The sequence below is a fragment of the Pelobates fuscus genome, chromosome 5 (genome assembly GCF_036172605.1).
Source record: "Pelobates fuscus isolate aPelFus1 chromosome 5, aPelFus1.pri, whole genome shotgun sequence".
Classification (NCBI taxonomy): domain Eukaryota; kingdom Metazoa; phylum Chordata; class Amphibia; order Anura; family Pelobatidae; genus Pelobates; species Pelobates fuscus.
The window spans coordinates 349026651-349049535 of NC_086321.1; the positions used below are offsets into that span (position 1 = coordinate 349026651).

Below are 22885 nucleotides of genomic sequence, written 5' to 3' on the forward strand. Positions count from 1 at the left end.
ACAGGGGTAGGCAATCATCACCCCTCCAGATGTTTTGGACTACACCTTCCATGAAGCTTTGCCAGCACTAAGGCTGTAAGAGCATTGTTGGGGATGTAGACATCTGAAGTGCCGAAGGTTGCCTATCCATGGTATTAAGTCTGTGCCATTCAGCACAGAGATAAGACTGTGATCTGCGTGTCTATTATTAAGAAAATCCTCCTCTGAGTGTCTCTCCTGCTTGACTTCAGCCTAAGGGAAAGCAATGCCAGCAAGGAGAAGAGGGACAGGATCTGTGTGAGAGCAGCACCTGCAGAGAGAGAAACACTGAGAATGATTTTATTGCAGCAGCTTTGGACAGGCAACCTGAGTGAAAGAGAAAATAATATTTACAGACCATATAGCCAATAGAAAGAGTTGGGGACTTTCAACCAGTTATGGAAAGCAAGTCCCCAAGGGGTATACAGAACAGGTGTGTCTTAAAGCAAATGTACCCACTGAAAATAGAATTAATGCTCTCAGCTTTAGGCAGGTAATGGAAATAAATTAAAATGTGAACTCTTAATAGTTTTAAGTGAAAAAACTGCAAACATATATGTCATGACAGGTTCACTTTAAGGAGTTAAATCCCTTTGTTCATGCTGCCCTAGCCACACCTCACAGCCTCCCTATATACTATATATATATATATATATATATATATATATATATATATATATATATTACAATGTTAAACAACAATCTGCTCACCAGTCAAGCCATAAGACTTGCTTTTCCCACAGAAATCCCAGATCTGCAGTGATGTTACAACCACAAAGGATTCTGGGTGGGCTTATGCAAATTAGTTTAACAAAGTATCACATTTTTGCCTCATTTAAATAATTGTAATTGTTGTTGTATATTTAGTATCCATGTTAACTGTGGTAGTTCTTAGGTTGTTTTAGGCATTTTAAACTTATTTTATGACATTTAGCATATTAGTATAATGGTGACCTGCATCAAATTCCTTAATTTTCAATAATGATTATAGATTATTGTTAAAGGGACACTCCAGGCACCCAGACCACTTCTGCCCATTGGAGTGGTCTGGGTGCCAACTCCCACTACTCTTAACCCTGCAACTGTAATTATTGCAGTTTTTTTATAAAGTAGACAGCCACTAGAGGGCACTTCCTTGTCCACAGCACAGAGTTCTAGAGCGTTGCTGGACGTCCTCACGCTGTGTGAGGACCTCCAGCTACGCTCATTTCCCCGTAGGAAAGCATTGAAAAGCATTTTCAATGCTTTTTCTATGGGGAGCGCTAATGCGCATGCGCGGCATTGTCGTGCATGCGCATTAGGTCTCCCCGGCCGGTGGGCGGGATCAGTCTCGGCCAACGCAATCACAGGGAGGAGCGGCGGAGGAAGAAGCAGCGACGTGGGACATCGCCCCTGCCTTTGGTAAGTAACTGAAGGAGTTTTCACCCCTTTAGCAACCGGGGATTGGGGGGTGGGAGGGAGAGGGGACCTGCAGTGCCAGGAAAACGGATTGTTTTCCTGGCACTGGAGTTTCCCTTTAATTGATCATTGTCCGTTCAAAAAAGAAATATATTCACAAATCTTTACAAAACAAGTGAAAATCCGAGGACGTTCTGAGAAAGCAGGTGACCTAAATGTTAGGACTTGTTTTTTGTTTTTTGATTCATTAATGTCTGTCAACTAAATTCTGAAAATAATTTTTACCCATAACTTACTAAATCAAGAAATGTATAAATGTAAATTAGATTCAAGGAGTAAAGAGGGACCCATTCTCACAGACATGTTGACATTCTTTCTTATTGAGTGTTTTTTTGTTTTATATAGCTTCCAGACCTTGTCACCATATTCTTGGTTTCAGTTATTTCTAGTGTGTTGCATTGCTTACCGTTATTTCTTTAACCCCTTAAGGACCAAACTTCTTGAATAAAAGGGAATCATGACATGTCACACATGTCATGTGTCCTTAAGGGGTTAAAACATTTCCTTAAGATAACATTTTTTACTTGTTTATCTTTTTCAGAATGCCCTGCCCAGTGATGATGATGATAAGGACCCTAATGACCCTTACAGAGCCCTGGATATAGATTTGGATAAGTAAGTAACACAGAGCAGTGATGTCTACTGTATTTTATGATGCTCAGCTCAGGGGCAGCAAACGTAAGCATGATAATATCCCCACAATGCAAAGAACTATGTATACGGTGCACTGTTTAACCCAGTCTGTTTCAGACCCATCTTTAAAGAGGAGATAAAATGTATTGTTTGAGTTATCTTCCCCTTTGACTGCAATAGGCCAGATGGACAGTAAAGGGATCATCGCTACTGATGAGAAACTTCTCTTGGAGTGCCCCCCTCGGTGCTGAAGGAGTTAAAACCCCTTCAGCCACTTACCTTAACCCAGCACCGGGCTCCCTCGGCACTGGTGACCTCTCCTCCCCCGCCGAGGTCAGCTCCGCATGAGCGGCCAGAGGCACAGTAAAGGGTTCATCGCTACTGATGAGAAACTTCTGCATGGAGGCTATTTAAAATGACCACCTCCAGCCACATAACTTGTTTTGTTAGTATTCTGTTTCTTAATGTGCTGATCCCCCTGTGTGTTTTTTTTTTCCTCAGACCCCTAGCAGACACAGAGAGACTGCCAGTGCAAAGGCACAGAAATACAGACGGCCTAAAGTCCCCCGAAAATGAAGCCAGTACGTTAGACCAAAAGATCAAGAAATCCAGCAAGAAGGAGCATAGGCAACAGGAAACAGAGAAAGTAAAGAAAAAAGAGAAAAAGGTACGTGTGTGCATGTTAAATGACATCCATGCACAGACTTATACTGTGTGAACATGGCTGCAGTTGTTGCTAGTGAAATGCCAACCTGCACTTTTTGGAAAGTCTGTTCTTGGTTGTGAGGATGCGTTTGTTCTATTCACTCTGAAAAGCAGGAGTAATTATTCCTTAATGCTAATGCTTTACATTTTACTTCATCCCATATTTGTTTCTCACATTCATGATTTCTACAACACCGTATTTTAAGGAAAGAAACGTGACATTGCTCCTAAAAATATAGACACGCAAAGCCCGAAAACATCATCTAAATATGTAACTTAACTCCTCTTGTGCCTAGGCACCTATTCACGTGAACAAATTAAGAACAATAGGAACATTGTTCATATTTATATGATTGGAAACCTGGCATATGTTTAAAGTGGTAATATTAAAATAGAATTATCTGATGTATCTATGGCCAACAGTGAATGGTCAGGAAAAAGAAAACACAAACACGTAATCTCTCCTGATAATTGTTTGCCACTCAAAAATGGGAGGTTGGAGCTTGAGGTGGATAAGCTGGCTCAAGTGGGTGGACAGACCAAAACATGAAAAAGAAGTGGGCGCAATTGGTTGGGTAGACCCTGAAAAGACTCTGACTCATTCCACATGGTGTGAATGCCCAACAGATTCATCGACGACCTCTCTGGCCAGCCCCACTCGGACATGTACGTCTAATGATATGCTCACACAGCACTTTCTAGGGCTATTTATCTGGTATACTCATAAGTGAGACACCTAGTATCAAACATGGAGTGGTGGGACAGCGGTTAGATACTGGAGGTACCCTACCTAACCCGGTACTGTTGCAAGGTGTGATATTGTGAAAATGTTGAACGAAGGCGAACAACTAGACCTCGTTACAGATCTACAAGTAGGTCCAAAATCTCACCCTTTTCACCCTTTTCCCATTTGTATTTTAAAGCAGAAAAGCAAATCAAAAGAGGAGAAAACCAAACGCAAGAAATCTACAGCAAGCACAACCAAGGAGGGCGAGGTTCCTGTGAAGGAAGAGGAAGTCAAGGAGGACGAGAAAGCCACCGAAGCTACGTCCGATGTGAGCAAGATGAGCATATTGTGTATTTCGTCAGCACATTTGTGTAAGATAGTGAGAAAAGATTGTGACACCAGTCATTACTGCTGTGCACAGTCTGTTTCACACTGTTGTATACGACCTGAGACTGAGTGATAGATAGTATTGCTATGTGATTTTTGTGTGTTGTATTGCACATGCTGAGACTTCATGAGTCACAATGGTTTCTTGGTTCTTTTTCTTTTGTATATACACCTATTTGTTTCAATCACCGGATCTGTCTTTGGTTTTCAGGACATGGATTTCTGGCTCAATAACTCTGAGGCACCAGCGCAGTCTCAGGTTAGTAGTTTGGAGAGGAAGGAGCCACAATAGTGGATTTCTTTTTGTTTGTAATCGAACACGATATATACTTCAAGGCATATATAGAAACTAGCGAGACTGCCAATGATTGCCAAGTAGCGCCAAAAAATAGGCAATAAATATATAAAACAAGATATGGAGTCCAAAAATCATCTGTAGATACAATAACAAAGAATCTATGAAAAAGTCCAAAAAAATACCAGTAGATAAAATACAGTCTTTGGATGGAAGGTAATCCGTCTTCAAATATTCTTAAAATGCTTGGGGGACAATTCCTCTCCATGGCAGCATATGAGAAAACATAAAACAGAGAGACCAATGGTGTAATGTTGATAAAAGAAAGTGAGTGCTTCTAAAAACTATAAAAAAATGCCAACTCACGTTTGATAGAGCTTTAACCAGCACTTGCCGGATATTTTCAAGTAGTAGTTTGTACCAGGAAGACGATATGGTGGAATATAAAAAAGAAAGGCCAACAGTGCACACAATTGAGGTATGTATACACACAGTAAAATTGAAGTGTACTTACTCTTGGTGGAGCAGACTAACCCGCTCTTTGAGTTAGGCGTGGATGGTATTATCCCCACCAAGGATTATTTGTATGGTTCAGAGAAGTAAGATGCCAGTAAAAAAAAAAAATATATATATATATTTTTAGATTCTTTGTTATTGTATCTACAGATCATTTTTGGACTCCATATCTTGTTTTATATATTTATTGCTTATTTTTGCCACTACCTGTTCTTTTTGTCTACTTGTCTAGTTCTCCTTTATGGTTAGAGGGAACCCCCTATCTCCCATTTGCTATTTTTTTTCATTGTTTTGCGCGGTTCCTACCTCTTGTTTGTTTTGTTAAGGAAATGGGCATACATTCACACGAACACACTCACATATATCATTTATCATTTTTGGGTTCAGATTTCACCTGGTTAGAAAGCTTGTTATGGTTAGCTAGTTCAGCAGCAATTCTAAAACGCTACTTGATGCACAGGCCTGCCTCTGTCATGTGCAGATCTCCTGGGACAGTCTGGTGAATCCAGAATTCAATATGCCTTCACTGGTATCCATTTGTTCTTTTTAACCCCACAGAGCGTACCTGAAGCCACTACCAATATAGAAGAACCTAAAAAAGAAGAGCTCATACTAGAAACAAATGAAGAAGAGAATGAAAAGGTAAGCATTAAGTTTGTCAGCAAGTCTGCACTGATCTTTTCTTTATAAACACACATGGCATATTGCTTGGCTGTTACTGTGCATTATTCCACAATTCAGCACTGTATAGTCTGCCAATCGATCACATGAACCTGTCTTTGTGTCTTGGCAACACATCAACAGGATGAACTGTTAGCTTTGCAGTGGTAAAGAGGCACTCAAACCAAGTGTCTGTAGTGGTTAGCTGATTCCATTCCAAGTTTTAAATGGAAACTCTAAACCCACTAAGCCCTAAGTGGAAACTATTCTGGCAACCTACTTTTCTACCCTATTGTTACATTTTGTGTCACTATACCCCACACCCTCTAGTATGTAAGCTCATTGAGCAGGGCCCTTAATCCCCCCTCTGTTCCTTTCTGTCCAATTCATCTGGTTGTGTGTCTGTTAGCCAACCCATTGTACAGCTCTGCGTAATTTATTGACGCCTTATAAATAATAACAAAATATTCCTAGCACTATAGTATCCTCTGCACCCTCGTGGCCACCACCTCCCTGCCGAAAGGGATAAAACCCTTTTGTCACTTACCTAATTCCAGCGCCAATGTCCCTCAGTGCTGGGTAAGGTTCCGCCGATATCAGAGGGCGTGGGGGAGTACCTAATGCACGCTGATCGCATTAGGACTTCCCCATTGGGGTTTTAGCTGACGCTCATGCAGGTGAAGTACCTCTTATGGTTGTCTGGTAGGTTATAATTACAATTAATGGGTTAAGGAGACAAAGGCACTGCACCCAGAGATGAATAGAATGAGGTGGTCTGTAGTGTCCCTTTATTGTAAAGCCATTCAGGGAAAAATTTTATAGTAACTGGGGCTCGTCCTGTTTCCCAGGAGTTGACCTCTTGACGCTTTGATAATGCTGAAGTATTAATTTTGCTTTGCTCTGATCCTTACGCACTACATAATTTTTGTAACAAGAACACATTGCATAGTGCTAATTATGTACACAATTTTTCAGTTACTGTACTCACCTAGATTATGGTCCTGTATTTGTCTTTTCATTAAAACAGAGCTGATTCACTTGTACCGATCATGTTTTAGAATTTACTTTACATTTCCACTAATAATCATACATTGGCTCTCACATATTGTCACAGATATGTTGACTGTTTGTCCTTTTAGTTATATTCTGTGCATGTTTCAGAAATCCCACCGACACAAGAAGAAGCATAAGAAGGAGAAAGATGAAGTGAAGGAAGACAAGAAATCTCGCAAGAAGAAACACCATCACCACCACCATCGTCACCACTCACACGAGGAAGAGCAGACCGAATCTGTGCAAAATGGAACACTGGATGAAGAAGAGACTCTGCCGGTTAGAGGAGGAGAGGGTGGGGGCAGATTAAAAAGAGACCTACTATTTCAGAGTTAGAAGTCGCTTTGCAATTTTAAAAAGGAGGGGTGGATTCTTCTGTAACAACTCGAATATTAAAATTGTTATTCAAAGTTAATGCCACATACTCACTAGAGATGTCATTATGTCCTCTAATGACATTGTTGTTCAAAATGTATTCCTGATTATTAACCTTCATCACCGATGAGAGAAATGGTCTTAGAAGTGACCCATGCGTTGTTGTACAATCCTTAAAATAATACTTTTGTGCTAATGTCTGCATAGCCACTTGCATTCATTGTGGTTGTCACATCGCATGGGGCCAAAATGACTCACATTTAAAGAGACATTCATGACCCCTAAGCAACTTTAGCTTGCTGAAAAGCTTTTTGTGTGTAAAGTGTGTCCTATTTCTTTTTTTCATTTTGCAAAAAGTGCAAATTTCAATACACTTTTCTAAATCAACCTGGTTACACCCACTTGGCTTTCAAGCAGACAACCGGTCCTGTTACTTCCTGGTTTGCTTAGCTCAGTGAAGCTAAACTTAAGAGGCCGCAATTGCCCAGAGCACGTGCCTTGCAAAGATTTCTCATTGAGCTGCATTGGGAAATCTGTGATTGGACTGCCACAAAAAAATCAGAGCGACTTCGAAGGGCAGGGCTTGCAAAGGCAGCAGACAAGAGAACTGCAGGTTTTGCAAACTGTTAGATATATCCCCTATAAACAAATGCATGATTAAATGCAATGCCTGGTTTCATTTGGGGTATTTGTACTAAACAGTGATTTTTATTTATTTTGTATTTGGGTACTTTAAGTGTTTTTGTGATCGTGACTAATTTGCTCATTTGATTAAAGAGAATTCACTATTTTGGAATTCCTGACACAGTAAAGATTTAATCAATTTACTGTGGCTCGATACGTATTCTTCAATTAATCATGTCTTGTATTTGTTTCTAATCTCGTATGTTCATGTTCCACTTCTCCTCTTGTTTTGCAGCCAATGTCCAGTTACAGCACTCTAGCAGAGAATACATACATCAAGATGGTGAGTCATGTGTCATTTAGGCATGTTAATCTGTGTGTGATGATTTGTATTTCGCAGCCAATTGGCATTCGTATCAACCTGCACTGCACAAGGTTTTATCTTTCACTTTTCTGACCTTTTTTTCCTGAGTTAACCGTCTGTGTTTTAATAACCTTTGTACGTATCTGTCTCTCCGTGCACATCAAACTATACTACTGCTTGGTTTAAGCCCACTGTACTTTAGTGGCATTAGCTGCTCTATGCCAACCAAATATTACCTGCATGCATCAGTGTTCTCTATTCTCCTGCCTGGCAGATGTATGACATTCAAGGGGATCTGCAGAAAGAGAGCCAGGTCACTGTTTCTGTCATCCTTGAGAATCTGAGTCAGAGCTTCCTGAAGAACATGGAGATTAACGTTTTGGACTCCCTCAATACTAAAATGATGAGGCCGGAGGGATCAACTGTCCATGATGGTATTCCTGTACCTTTTCAATTGCCACCAGGTGAGTGTGGATCCTGCAGTTCCTTAAATCTCTGTTTGTATGAAGGTGTGGTGCAATTTATATGGTAATAACATTTTAGAAAAGTAATATTTTACTCCTTGGCTGTCCGCATTGGGTTATATGACAAATGCTGCAGTAGATTTGCACCGGTGCATTCCCGAAATGTTTTACATCAAGATAGAAGTGATAGCTCATAATAAAATATGCTGTGCTTTCTGGATTATTTAATCAATCGTTATAAATCGAAAAACTAAAGGTGATGTGCAAATCATTACTAAAAATATTGTAATGTCAAAAATATAGCACCCTGCCGTAAAATGGTGTCTTCCATTATAAATGCCAGTAATACATAAATAATCCCCTATTGAAATATCTTGTGTCCTAAAATAATCTACCTACTATGAGGATCTGGCCCTTAACACTTCCTAAATGGGCAGGATTATGTAGAGCTTCCTTGCTGGATATTGGCTTGGCATGACCTACGGCCAGCCAAGACTTGTTATTCATTTGCAGATAAATATTTAACTAAAGCCTTTGCTCTGGTACAACTCACATTAAAGACACACCATCAGCCTCCAAGATGTGCATAGATGCTTATCAAACTGGTTAAAAGTTACGATATACAACTGAATTCTAGTAGTTTGCATAGTTGCACAAATTCTAGTGTTATAGAGTTTTAAATATAGACGACGGCCTTCATTATACACTGATCTAAGGTAATTCTAATGTTCGGTTTTGACACTTTAACTAGAAAAGAACATTTGGCATGATTAAGGCTTATGCCAACTGAATAATTTATTCAAACACAGACCTTAAATAATGCATAATCTGTATATTTTTTTGGCTCTCATGTGGTGCCTGTGTATTATTGATGTTTTATAGCTTGGCAGATGAGCACTGGTTTCGTTTAATGATTTAATGATCTTGTGCTAGAGTGGCCAAACGCTAGTTCCCAATTGTTGGAGAACTACAAAACCCATGAAGCATCATGGTAGTTGTAGTTCTACAACACCTGCTGGCCTAGTTAAATCTATCAGCATTGTAAATTCCGGTCACCTGTAAGCTCTGTTTTAAAGTGGTTATTCCCGTTGTGATTTATTCTGACAGGTGTTTCTAATGAAGCTAAATTTGTGTTCACTGTCAAGAGTATTGTTATGCCCCAGAAGCTTAAAGGAACATTGTCTTTCATAGCAAAGGTGAGTTGGTTTTTCTTCTTTTTATTTAAGTAAAGGTACTTTCTACCTCTTTCAAAAACTAAAGGTGCCGTGTTGCCAATACAGATTATCAGAAATGTGACATTACATAAATATTGGGGGGGGGGACGATTATTTTTCTTCTTAACCGCTTCACGCCCGGAAAAGAATAAACTTTTTTTTATTTTTTTTTCATGAAGATTGAAATCTTTCTACTATAGCAGTGGTTCCCAACCCAGTCCTCAAGTACCCCCTCCTAGTCCAGGATTTAGGGATACTTGAGGACTGGCTTGGGAACCACTGTACTATAGGAAAGATTACTTGTATAGGAACAAATTCATCTGCCTTAAGCCACTGGTCAATGATTAGATACCTTCAAGTGTGTTAAATGTCGGCTCACCCACTGCTTCCAAACAGTAAAGGAAGTTTCAATGGTAAATATTATTCCTACAGTCATGGAGGAGAGGAGTGAATGGCCTCTACCATTTTACTGTTAGTATTACATTACCAGTCCAGAGAGTGATGAAGATTGCTGTAGCCATTTTGAAATACCTTTTTATTGTAGAAAAATGATTAAGGGGAATTACAAATGTCAAATGTATTACTTTTGTTAGACTTCCATGTCATTATGTTATATAAAACATTTTTTTATATTTACTGTTCCATTAATACTGCACCTACTATATTTGCCTTTTGTAAGGTTTGATTTAGATTTTTTTTAATTTATTTTTTTAGTAGCATCATTAGGCATTAAGTGACAACTGGCTGTTATATGAAATCTCACCACTAGGTCTTGGAACTTGCACCACGTGTCGCTGCAGAACAGCTAGTCAGGACTGCTTCCAAATAATTTCAACATAGAAATACTTTGTATTGTTAATCACAGCTGTCAAATAGTGCTGTCAGACAGGTTCTACACAAGCCACAACCTTTCTCTTGTGGACACATTTTCTGTTTTCATGCATGATTATCATTTTCTTTAACTTTTATTTTACGTAAACTTACTGTACTATTGAAGCATAAATGCATACAAAATTTCTCTATTTCGTTTTGAATTCTCTCTTTTTTTTTTTTTTAGGACGATGAGGGTTCATCCCATGAAAAATTAGACTTCAAACTGCACTTTAGCTGCTCTTCCTATTTAATTATGACCCCTTGCTACAGGTATTTTTGAACAGTCATATGTGTCTGTGGAATAATGACGTGTGTGTGTGTGTGTGTATTGTCCAATCCAATGCTTGTGTAGAGAAGCAGTTTACATACACCGTTTCCTGTCCAGCATCTTCATACTTTGTTGTGCTGATGCCAGACGTCCACAAGATTCTTTTCCAAATATAAACATCACTGTTTACTGTTCTATAAAACATCAAAATCACCTCATTAAGGTTGACATGTTTTTGGTGCTTAGTGTGTCCCTTTGACAGTTCTTGCCTAGCACATCAACATAGTAATCTTGTGATGGGTCCATCAGTTCTACTATGTTGTAAGAGTATTTAAATAATCTTGATTGCAGGAATTAGGAGAAGGATAATAGGAATACAGCTTTGTATTCCTAACATTCTAGAATCCTTTTAATCTGCAAGTGCACACACAGTGATTCGGGCTCAAGTCTGAATTCTGAGCATTTACATGAGGCTTGTTTTACATTCCCACTGATGTTTTCCTGTTTGTTTGTTTTTTGTTTGTTTTTTCTTCAATATGTAAAATGAGCACCATTAAACTGGGCAAAAGTAACACTATTTGGAAACCAGAGTAATCTGAATGTACCTTTCCTAGTAAAAAAAAAAAATACTTTGTTGTTGTTCCTATTCTTAGTCGAGCTTTACTGACTTTTCGATGGTTTCATCTCACTCCTTCAGTGATGCGTATGCCAAGCTGCTGGAATCAGGAGACCTGAAAATGAGTTCACTCATAGTTGATACCACCACACTATCCTTCCACCATCTATTAGCGAAGATATGCTTCTACCACCACTTCACTGGTATAGTGTTCTCTATGGAAAAAAAAAATTATCTTATCACAATTATATTATACTTCTGAAAAAAATTTAACACGTGGCTGTTTTTGTTGTTGTTTTTTTTTAGTGGTTGAGCGAGTTGACTCGTGTGCGTCTGTGTACAGTCGATCTATTCAGGGTCACCATGTGTGCTTACTGGTGAAAAAGGTAAGTACTTAAAATGAACCTGTTATGTAAATTCTAGCTATTAATCAGTCGGACTCCCCCAACACATTGAATAGCTTATATATCATAGAAATACACAATGTCTTCATTGTAAAATATTTTAATTTACCCACCATAGCTTCGTTAGTGTTACTCTTCCACCAGTGCTCCACTTACTGACTTCTGTGACTTGCCCTGCTTGGGGACACGTCTCCTCCGCGATGTCGACATTCTGGCTTTATTCCCCCGCAGGCTGACACCAGTTTGTTTCTGTACTCCTTAGCCAACATTAGCAGCGTCGGCTAGGGGGTTACCATAGCAACCACAGCACATGCTATGTGTGGAGAGCAGACGGACTGCCTCTGGGAGGTCACTTCTGCTGTCCCTTGTCATCCATAATTTTGGCAAGATTTTTAAATAGGTTTTTCTTCCAAAAGACACACTTGCTAGCAATGTGTAGACAGCATTTTATGTTCTTTAAAAAGAACATAAGGCGGGGTATCTTTTTAAGTTGCCCACAGGAAGAAAATGAACACACAAAGCTGGTTGCAGCAGACCTGTTGGTCAACACATTCTATTTTTCCAGACTTTTAAAATGTCAGAGCATCCTGCCTGTAGGTTGCAGGAGAGATGTGAGCAAATGCTCAGATTTGAGAGTACTTTGTTGGACATTTTCCAAAGTCTCCTGTCCTTTTCAGTTGCTGTTGTAGTACTGTGGCTTTATTTGGCAATCACTTTGTCATTTGTAGCTCATTTACACTTTATCGTTTATATTCAATTTGTATATTTCGGCACAGTCTGCACAGAATTTTACGATTGAAATGTTCAGCAGTGTCTCTGAATTAGGAAAACAATCTAGACGGCTAAATGGGACTCTTTTTGGGATCAAGCTAGAAGTGGATTAGATATTTCAGCTGATTCCTGGTATCCCACTGAAACAAAGCGAATTTCATTGCTAATTTACAAAACATGAGTGGCTACCATTCATTCAAGGCTGTAATTTAATGTTTGACGTGTGTTTAGCACTTCTCCCATCTGGTTTAATGTGAATGAATGAAAATGTATGCACTATAATGTTAAGCAGCTTCCATTCCCTCTTATGTTCGTGCTTTAGCACATTCAGTGGAATTAGGTGTTCCTAGCATGTTCCTTTATGATATTGTCCTGTAATTCTCTGTGACTCCATTGTTGGCTAGTTTGATAAAAAAAACTAGATCATTAAATCATTTTTCAGCATTGAGTTGTAGTTAATCTGCTAATGTTCCTTCGAGGCTTCTGGCACAACTGGAATAATGACCGTTCTAGATTTCTAAAAAAAAAAAGTCCAGAGCGTTCTATAATCTGTTTGACTTTTATCGTTTTCCCTCGTTTCTTATAGGGGGACAAGTCAATATCTATTGATGGGAAGTGCAGTGAAGCATCTCTACTCGGCAACGTTCTCGGCGAGATCAAAGAAACGCTGACGGAATCTTGAACATTAGGATCTCTCTCTCCTTTTATCCTCTCTCTATTCTGCACCTCCTGCAAGAAGCACTCAAACAGAACACAAAGTGAAAAGATCCAGAATTACTCAGCAATTGTTCTGATCCAAACACGCATGTTCTAGCTCTGCCTTTTTTTCTGATGCAGGAGACTTCAATTTTACTGTTCCCTAAGCGCGGATTAATCTCCCCATCCACACCTCCCATCCTTTTTATTTTGTTTTGTCATTTTTAGACCCTTCAGTGACCAAGAGGAGCTTTCTTAATGGCAGCGTTGTTCATTTAACCATTTTGCTGCCAGTGGTTCTGCCCTCAGACAGTAAAATTGTTAATTTTGCGCTTTGTCGAGATCCATGCCGTTTACACTAGCTGCCGAGCATACTTGGCTTTCCTGCAATACAGATTAATGACCTACAGAAAATCTGTTAGAGAAGCTGTGTGTGATAATAATTTAAACTGCCCGTGTTTGAGTTGTACCGGAGACGCAGACCTTACAAAACAGACCTCTATCTAGGAAGGGGCAGTGTATAGTTAATCCAGATCATGATCGCTATGGTGAGCCTGTAACGCCCTCATACCTACAGTTTACCATGTTGTGCATGAACTGCTTGTAGGATATGACCTTACAGAATTTCGTTTTCTTTATTATTTCCTATCCCCTTGTTTTGCTCCGTACCCTAACTTTGCATCCTTTGGGTAGGCTGATGCCATGTGCCTCTGATGGCTTCCTCCAAAAAGTAAGCAGGTCTGAAGACATTCCTTGCAAAGTAACTTTTACCACCAGAAACTGGAAATCTCAATTACTTTCTGCGTGTCTTTGTGTGTTTTTTTGTTGCCCTGTTTTGTGTGTTGCTCCCACTGTACTTCTGAACCAGAGTCCACTTATTTACATATAAAATATTCTAGTTTGTGCTGTACAGTCTGGGTACCATTAAATGAAACGTTTACCCACTTTTGCAGTTATAGAGGTATTCAAGCATTGTATTCCTAGGTTTGTTTTAGGCCTTTTTTTTTTTTAAATTGCAAAAGATTTCAAGATTTACAAATCATACGGCTACTGGGAAATCATAACTGGTGTGTGGTGCCTTACTGTAATTCCCAATCATGTTTTCAAGTGGGCTTAATCGCACTACAATGATGTTTAACCTTTATTAAATATTTTATTCAGGAATTATTATATGGGCCGGGTGTCTGAAAATGCAAAAAGGGACTGATATCTCGGTGAAGACAATGGGCTCCCATTTCGATATTGAGATCATTTTTCCATGCATTATTGTCATTTAATGCCTCTTAATACCCAACCTGTTAAATGCAACAAGAGACTCTTACGGCTGTTTCTCTTACCTTATAAAGCAGAAATCTTGAAGTATGTTGTCAATCTTGGATACTTTTAATTCACTTCATTTTTATACACGTTATAAAAAAATAGTTACAGGGAGTGAAGACATGGACGGCAGGTTGTTCACGGAATACTGTGTTAGAAACACTAAAGTGACACACTATCCCAAAGATAATAGAAGAGACTGACTGCAGTCCAAATCAACAAGTGCCACTGCATATTAGATGTGATGTCAGCTTGATAACCCCCCACTGTCTTTGCGAAGGCAAAGTGCTTAATGATGTTTTTCAGATCTATTAAAAAGTATTAGTCTTCAGGGATTTACACTACTAAAGCTCACATGCAGAAAACTATACACATCTGAAAACGACATAGGCAGTACGTAGAGCTCTGCTGTAAATATTCTTGTAGTGGTCTTCACATATTGTACATCACACAGTGTGTACAAACACTGTTACCTTTCCAATGCCTGGGTCAGTCACTCAGTCACATTACACTTTGCATTTAGGGGGGGCAGTAAACAATTGTTTTAACTTCAGATTTTGCCCATCCTGTTTTCTCGTTGACTCAAACTTGATCACAAAGTCTGTGTCTATATTTATGTTTTGTTTTGTTTTTTTTGTCCTGACTCTGCCTTGGTTACATTCGCATGTATAATATCTTCTTTCCCAAAACCCTGTGTGGTGAATATAGAAGTTTCCAGTCTGTATGTGTTATAAATTCGCTATCGACATTCCCTTGAAGGACAGAAAATGGTACCACAGAAGCTGCTGTATTTGTGTCAAGATGATCCACAATAAAGTATCAAAATGGTCAAGATTTATTTGCGTTATTGTCAATATTTTATCTTTAAATATTTGAAAATGAATTTGTGTGTACTAGCATGAAGATTAAAGGGACACTGTAGTCACTATAATAATTTCATCTCTTTAAATTAGTTATAGTGTCTGGAGTCCCCTGGCACTGTTCCTGCATTCAGTGTTAAACCATTTTAAAGTAGTTTAACACCTATATAAGGGTCCCTGGCCACCCACAATCCGGCCCCTTCTGGAGGTGTGGCTAAGGGAGAGATTACACACTTCCTTGTTGTCGTACTGTCTGTAGGAGCTCTGATTGGCTAAACGCAGTCAGCTGACACAGGGGAGGACTGCCTGGGATGCTCATTTAGGAATAAAAACATTAAAAACTGTTTATTGTTACATGGAATGACGGTCCCAGGGGACTCCAGACACTAAAACCAGATTAATGAAATGAAGCAAACACAGTGCCTACAAGGGTCCCTTTAATGACTGGATCTTTATAAAACACTGATTAAACCACTACCCCGTGTCTAATGCATTGTAAACATTACAAATTAAGTTAAATATAATGAGTAGAAGGTGGTTATGGTGCTCGGTGTCCATTTTAAAATTAATGTTGGCTCATTTTAGTAATTGCTTGCTGATTTTAATAGATTTTTTTTTTCTACAATAAAATGGGACAGAGCACACCTAATGCATACCATTCTTTATTAGCACCTAGACGTCTTTTTAAATATGCAGATAAGACTTCCACTTTGTTAATATTCAGGTAGGCAAGGGGTTACAACCAACTATGTTTTTAGCAGAATACCATAGAGTATACGCCTATGTATTTACTGTAGTTTTGAAAGAAGCGTCCTTTTCAGTAAATATAAAGAAACCGCTGCTTAACTTGCCTTTTTCGAGTGCTGACACTCCCTTGGCGCTGCTCACCTCTCCATCTCCCAGAACATCAAGTAGACATGGCAAGCTCCAGTGATGGTCCAACCTCCTAGACCTGACCTGATGCACATGCGTGGCGAATGCCGTGCGCACATATGTTCTTTCTAACAAAAAGCATTGACTCCATTCAACGGGCCGGAGTTTTACTTGGTCAGTGCAGTGGAAGAGCCTCTAGTAGCGGTCAGTATGACAGCCAATAGAGGCGTGTTTAAAGTGAACGTGTAATGAAAAATATCGCTATCACAAAGATATGTGGTGCATTCAATGTAAATTATACGGATTTACTCATGTTTCCCCATCTCTGGCTCTCCTCCCGTTGTCAATAGATTTCTGGATTGTCCTACAAATGCAGGTTAATACAGAGTAACTAATGCTTACTGAGCAGAACATCTGTGGTGTTGGCAATATTAAATAGGTTACTATAAAGAGTCCACAGAGTCTTAGCCTATTTCAGTGGAAACACATATTTCAATGCCCATCCTTGGATCTGTTAATGCTACCTTGCAAAGTACCATTTGTGACTAAGAAGGCACAGGTATTATGGAATTAAGGGCACCTACTGAATAACATGCATTTTATGCAAGATGTCAACTCTTACAAGTGAGCAGGTAATTGAAAGGATCCATAATGTAGATTGATTCACCAAATAGGCAATTGACCAAATAACTAAAATGTCTCCTGATTTTTATTCAGATACCCACTGTATCTTAAAGGAAGTTAAAATGTCTACGTACCTTTCTCACAGTTCTCTAAGTGGGAACCTGATAGGCAGAGAGTTGACTCATTCCCACCTCTGAATTAGTAAAGTTGTGGCAGAGCCAACGGGTGCCATCTACACAACGTTTAGGTTATACCACTCCTAAACAATTGAACTCATTATAAGATGAGGTACACGACCTCTGGTAATTAAAATAACTGCTTGTCTGGCAATGCAGTGGCTAAAAGGTGCAGAGGAAGGCAAGTTATTTTTATCTGAACATGTCCCTCACAGCCATCACCTCTTCTTCCCTGGTAGCCCTCTTTAGCTATCTATTGGCATCAGTGTTGCACACTCGCACATACAGAAGTGTGTACAACTCTATCTACACTAGATCTATGGAGGATCCTGCAAGATCGTGTGATACTCCATAGACCGAGCCTTCTTTTTCCTCAGACTGTTCTGACTTTAGTAAATATTGCTGAACGGGATAAAACTCCAAAACAATAGTGAATTGAGCAGTGACACTGCAGGGCCATGATCTACACACCAAAACTGCTTCATTAAGCTAAAATTGCTTTGGTTATAGGGGTAACTCTAAAAATTAATTACATAGTTTTATACAAGCCCCAGTAGAATCTCCAGTCCACCTACTGTGAAGTCATCAGTTCTCTGTAAACATCTGAGACCCAGAGCGCACACACATCGGTCACTAATCTGCCAACAATATTTTGCACTCACTTCCACTTTGAACTACGGATCAAAGAGAGTGACGCAGGTAACAGAGGCGTAACTAAGGAGATTTATTTAAAAAAAAAAAAATGTGGATTCTCTTGAACTTATACAAATTAAGCCAGAAGGCACATGCAATAAACTTAGGTGTTCTCTTAATGCTGTTCGTGTCCTGTACTCGGCTTTTAACTGCTGTCCACAAGTAAATTACCAAAACTAAAAAATTCTAGACAAAAGATTAGCATATTTCATCCCTTTTTTTTTTTTTATTTGTTTATTGTAATATGCAATGTTCTTAGCTTCTACACAGCTACAAAAGAAGACACAGTTACTAACTTTTGACTTTAGGCAGGAAGTACAGTATTGGTAATTTAACCACGAGCTACATATTTTATCATTCAAACAAAGACTACGTTATTCTTGAAAATGCGATAGAAATCAGAAAATGATTTGACATGTGTACAGGACATATACAGGCAGTCTAAATATAACGTCACGGTGAAAGACTTGCATTGTGTGCGTAAGATAGCTTGCCTTAGGGAACAACCTCTCAATTTCAATACAAACATGTCTTAACTTTTATTTTTTTACTTTATTTATTTTTTTAACTCTAGAGGACCAAAATTGTTTTGAAGACACCTTTAGTTTCGAAAACAAGTAGGAATTAAAGTCAAAGGACGATGTTTCTGCATCATTCAAGAGAACTCAAATATGTAGGTAACAGAGCCTAACAATCTTCACGGCAAATCCATGTTGATTCTGTACTCTAAGCAAGGCTAGGCAGCAAGGCTTCGTAATCTCATCTAAGATGAACTGTATACTGATCCTGTGGGTGTTACGTACACAGTATAGAATTCAGATTATTCCGTTACTTATCCTGTACTAATCTTGGACTGTTAAAGGCATTGCTATCCTAACCTAATTCTATTTAACCTAGAATGTGGGGTAGTGAGGAGATTATGTATAATAATGTAAAATGAAACTACAAGTACGTCATTATATTTAAAGCAGCACTGTCATCCCACCATAAAAAAAAGGTTTGAGCATTTTATAAAATTGAAATTCCAACAAAATCAAAAGATGATATAACACAAAGTAACTATACTAAAAAAAAAGTATTAGACAACTATATAATAAAAAATATATGACACATCCATATATTTCAAATTTTGTGGGAGGGGGGGGGGGGGAGAAGAAACATAAAACAACCTGTACCATAACTACAGTACATTTCAATGTGTGAGAAAAGAGAGATAATTTGGGATAGAGGCTGTGTTCTGTAGGGAGGGGGGGGGGGGGGTGAGAGAAGATCAGTGTTTTTTTTTTTTTCTTCAGTTGAGCAGTGGAGTGTCCCTTTAACACATTATAGTTAAAGGAAATGATGAATACTTTTTTCCCGGGGCAACAGTAAGGTACATATCTTATGCAATTCACCTTAGGTTTACAGACAGTCTGAAAGTGGCTAGTTAACATGATAGCATATAAATAATTCATGCACTGCTAATGGAAAGAATGCAATGTTTAGAAATCCTAGCAGGCTTTGGTGTGACGTCACGGCTCCTGCTGGTGGATAACATCCAGGATCTCTCTGTTTATAACCTGGGCGAATATTTACTGCGGACTTATAAACACACAGAATACATTTGCAGAGCATAATCATGATATATGGATGAAACATCCCACTTGTGTTTTTTCTAACATTTATGAGGGCCTCGTTGTGAACTTCTCCAAGAAGAAGCACTCCATAAATCGGACCAACGTTTGTAAAGCATTTATTTCATGTTATGGGGTAAACCATACAGCTACAATCTAGGGAGAAAGAAAGAAAACCCCTCTTTGAATTTTATGGTTCTAACAAATCAAGACATAATAGCAATCATCTGTTCCTTAGCGGGTCTTCAAATTAGGTCAATACAAACTCAGATGAACAACAACACATGACATATTATACCGTGTCATGATTTATTCAACAAAAATACTGCATATCTACGTATATAAACAAAAACAAAAAGGTTGCTCCACAAGAATACAATAAATACTGTTGTCCGTAACCAAATGAAATAGTCAAGAATGAAAATAAATACTCCTTTAAATGCAGTATGAGTTCTTGGGTAGATGGTGGATTATTCTACTGGAAAGTAGGTTCCTTGGTAAAATCCGTATAGATATGTAAACCAGAAAGAATAGGAAATCCAATAGTGCAATAAATCAATATAAGCGTGGTGCATATAATAAAACAGCGGTATCTTACTCACATTTAATGGAGCTATGACCAGCTCCAGTTGTAGTAGCGTACAGTGGTATAGTCCCCACTTATGGGATATGTGTAAAGGTGTCCAAAGGAGAGGTCGTTTTGTTGAACCCATAGTGACAAGAATATAAAAAGGTATATAATAGTGCTCTCTGCTGCAATAAAAAGCTAAAATAATAATTGTAGTGAACACTCACAAATATAAAAGCAGACAAACTGCTCTATGGATAAGGCGCAGGTGGTACAATTCCTACCTAGGATTTCTATGGAGTAGACAGGAAGCCAGTAGGTAAATATGATCAAATAAATCAATCTATAACAAAAAGATAATTTGGCACAGTACACAAGCATAGTGACCAAAAATCCTTTATTAGATAAGAAAAATAAAGTGATAGTTTCCATAAAGAGATAAGACACAAAATAGCAATTAAATAAAGGGATCATATAAAAGAAGAGACTAATACAAATTAGATGTAAATGGAAGTTAAAAAAGAATGCATTAACTTTCCCATGCTCTACTAAAAATATTTTTTAATTCTCGATTATAATACTTACAAATATGTCATATTGTTTGATGGCCCTCATGCCTCATTTTACTAATTGAGAAATAGATCCATTGAGGGAAAAAAAAAAAAACTCTAATGAACCAAATAACCGATCAAAAAGTACAAACAAAATAATCTGGATACTTACACACATAAAAGATGAAGTGCTTTCCAAATGGTGTTTAGATGTCCCTTGCATTCAGTTGGCTTCAGCAAGACTTATTTCACACAGCACAACCCTACAATACGAGTTTCCTACACATTTGACTGTATAGTGCGAAGTTACCTAGTTTATTTGGAATGTCAGGTTTGTTTGGCGTGTGGAGTAAAATAATCTATCTAGGTTATGGTTTATCTCACTACAAAAGAGTCTTTGATATCTCCTGGAATGTAAGCTCATCTGAGAACCCTCTATGTTTGTCAAAGTTATTTTATCAGTCAATTACTTACGGTTCTATATTCCCATTGTATAATTATAAAACGCTATGAAATTATATTGTAGGTTTTATATAAATCCTCATAATAATCAACCTTTTGTTAACCCACGTGATAATATTACAAACCAAGACTGCTACTGCTGTACAAACGTTTACGATGCATTCACTTAGCAAATGAAAATGTTTCTGTAGAGTCATCTGATACAATAGGAAAATGAAAACCCAAATAATTACCTGCACACTTTTCCAAATCCCTATGCACATTTAAATTAATGTTATTATCACTACAATGGCCATTAAAGTGTAAGCTCACCTGCCACGTCAAGGCAAAACCTCTTCGGTGAGTCCTACACTAACAATTCAGCTAGCTACTTTGAGTTAAAAGGCAAAATCTCTAACGAGACAAAGAGGGGTATTTATCTAAACCCCTACGCATTTATTAACCCTTGGTAGGGCACACATGCGTTGTGTGGTTGCGCTGTGTTACAGCTGTGTAATATAAAAGCAAATATAAACAAACATAATAAAAGGGACACTATTGTTACCAAAACAGCTGTAGCCTAATGAAGCAGTTTTGGTGTATAAATCTAATGTGGGTGTTTATACTTCTTTTATAGCACAGTCTGTTTAATTTAGAATTAATTATCTCCTGCACTCTTACTACCTTGCTAGACCCTACAGAAGTGTCCTGTGTGTTAAAGTTCACTTTACAGAGCAGAAGATAACACTTCTAAAGTAAGTTTAAGGGACAGTATAGTCACCAGAACAACTACAGCTTAATGTAGTTGTTCTGGTGTGTAAAGTCTGTCCCTGCATGCTTTTTGCTGTAAACACTGCCTTTTAAGAGAAGGTGCCTAGAAGGTATCTCTAGTGGCCGTCTGAATGACAGCCACTGGAGATGCATAGGGACACCTCCAGTGACAGTCACTTAGACGGCCACTTAAGATGCCTGGTTGGTGACGTTCAGCGGAGGCACTGAACTTTCATAGAGATGCATTGAGTTAATAAATCCCTTTAACCCCTTAAGGACCAAACTTCTGGAATAAAAGGGAATCATGACATGTCACATACGTCATGTGTCCTTAAAGGGAAACTCCAGTGCCAGGAAAACGATCCGTTTTCCTGGCACTGGAGGGTCCCTCTCCCTCCCACCCACCAATCCCCAGGTACTGAAGGGGTGAAAACCCCTTCAGTAACTTACCTGAGGCAGCGGCGATGTCCCTCGCCGCTGTCTCCTCCTCCGCGACGCTCCTCCCTGTTCTTCCGTCGGTCGGTGGGCGAGACTGATCCTGCCCACCGGCCGAGGAGACCTAATGCGCATGCGAGGCAATGCCGCGCATGCGCATTACGTCTCCCCATAGGAAAGCATTGAAAACGAATTTCAATGCTTTCCTATGGGGAAATGAGCGACGCTGGAGGTCCTCACACAGCGCGAGGACGTCCAGCGACGCTCTAGCACAGGTTTCCTGTGCTATAGAGCAGGAAGTTCCCTCTAGTGGCTGACTAATAGACAGCCACTAGAGGTGGAGTTAACCCTGCAAGGTAATTATTGCAGTTTATAAAAAACTGCAATAATTACACTTGCAGGGTTAGGAGTAGTGGGAGTTGGCACCCAGACCACTCCAATGAGCAGAAGTGGTCTGGGTGCCTGGAGTGTCCCTTTAAGGGGTTAAAGAGATTCTGATTTGCCAGCTCAGTGTTTTGCCGTGCATTCGCTTTAGCCTCCCAATTGCTTTCCTATGGGAAAACATTGGATTGCTTGAGATCATCAGTTTTGATCATCTCAGCCAAGTAAGTGGGGCATGGGCGAAGCCAGCGTTGGTGGATCCGTGCAGCACTGAAATAAAGATGTTCTTCACTTCTTTAACGTGGGCAGTGGGGATAAAATAGGTTGTTTTTTTGTATATTCTTTATTTTTGTTGTGCAAGTTATAACAAACTGGCCCTTGGTGCCACAACAGCAGTCCAGGGCTAAACATTGATAAATATTTTCAGCGTGGCTAACAATAGTTCTGCACGTTTTTATATA

The 22885-nt window shown here is 39.0% G+C and overlaps 1 protein-coding gene across 2 annotated transcripts in view; it reads left to right on the plus strand.

Annotated features, from left to right (window-relative positions):
- AP3D1 (adaptor related protein complex 3 subunit delta 1) overlaps window positions 1-15272 on the plus strand; it is a 62687-nt gene extending 47415 nt beyond the window's left edge. Inside the window, exons 21-33 of one of the 2 annotated variants that reach the window (XM_063455875.1) lie at window positions 2018-2091; window positions 2611-2776; window positions 3738-3869; window positions 4140-4187; window positions 5298-5381; window positions 6561-6731; window positions 7747-7794; window positions 8090-8279; window positions 9387-9475; window positions 10551-10636; window positions 11332-11453; window positions 11557-11636; window positions 13012-15272. In XM_063455875.1, the coding sequence (XP_063311945.1) occupies window positions 2018-2091; window positions 2611-2776; window positions 3738-3869; window positions 4140-4187; window positions 5298-5381; window positions 6561-6731; window positions 7747-7794; window positions 8090-8279; window positions 9387-9475; window positions 10551-10636; window positions 11332-11453; window positions 11557-11636; window positions 13012-13107 (1386 nt within the window). In that variant the 3' untranslated portion in view covers window positions 13108-15272. The remainder of the gene's footprint in view (window positions 1-2017; window positions 2092-2610; window positions 2777-3737; window positions 3870-4139; window positions 4188-5297; window positions 5382-6560; window positions 6732-7746; window positions 7795-8089; window positions 8280-9386; window positions 9476-10550; window positions 10637-11331; window positions 11454-11556; window positions 11637-13011) is intronic. The other variant, XM_063455876.1, reaches the window with a different exon arrangement.
- Window positions 15273-22885: the final 7613 nt, after the last annotated feature.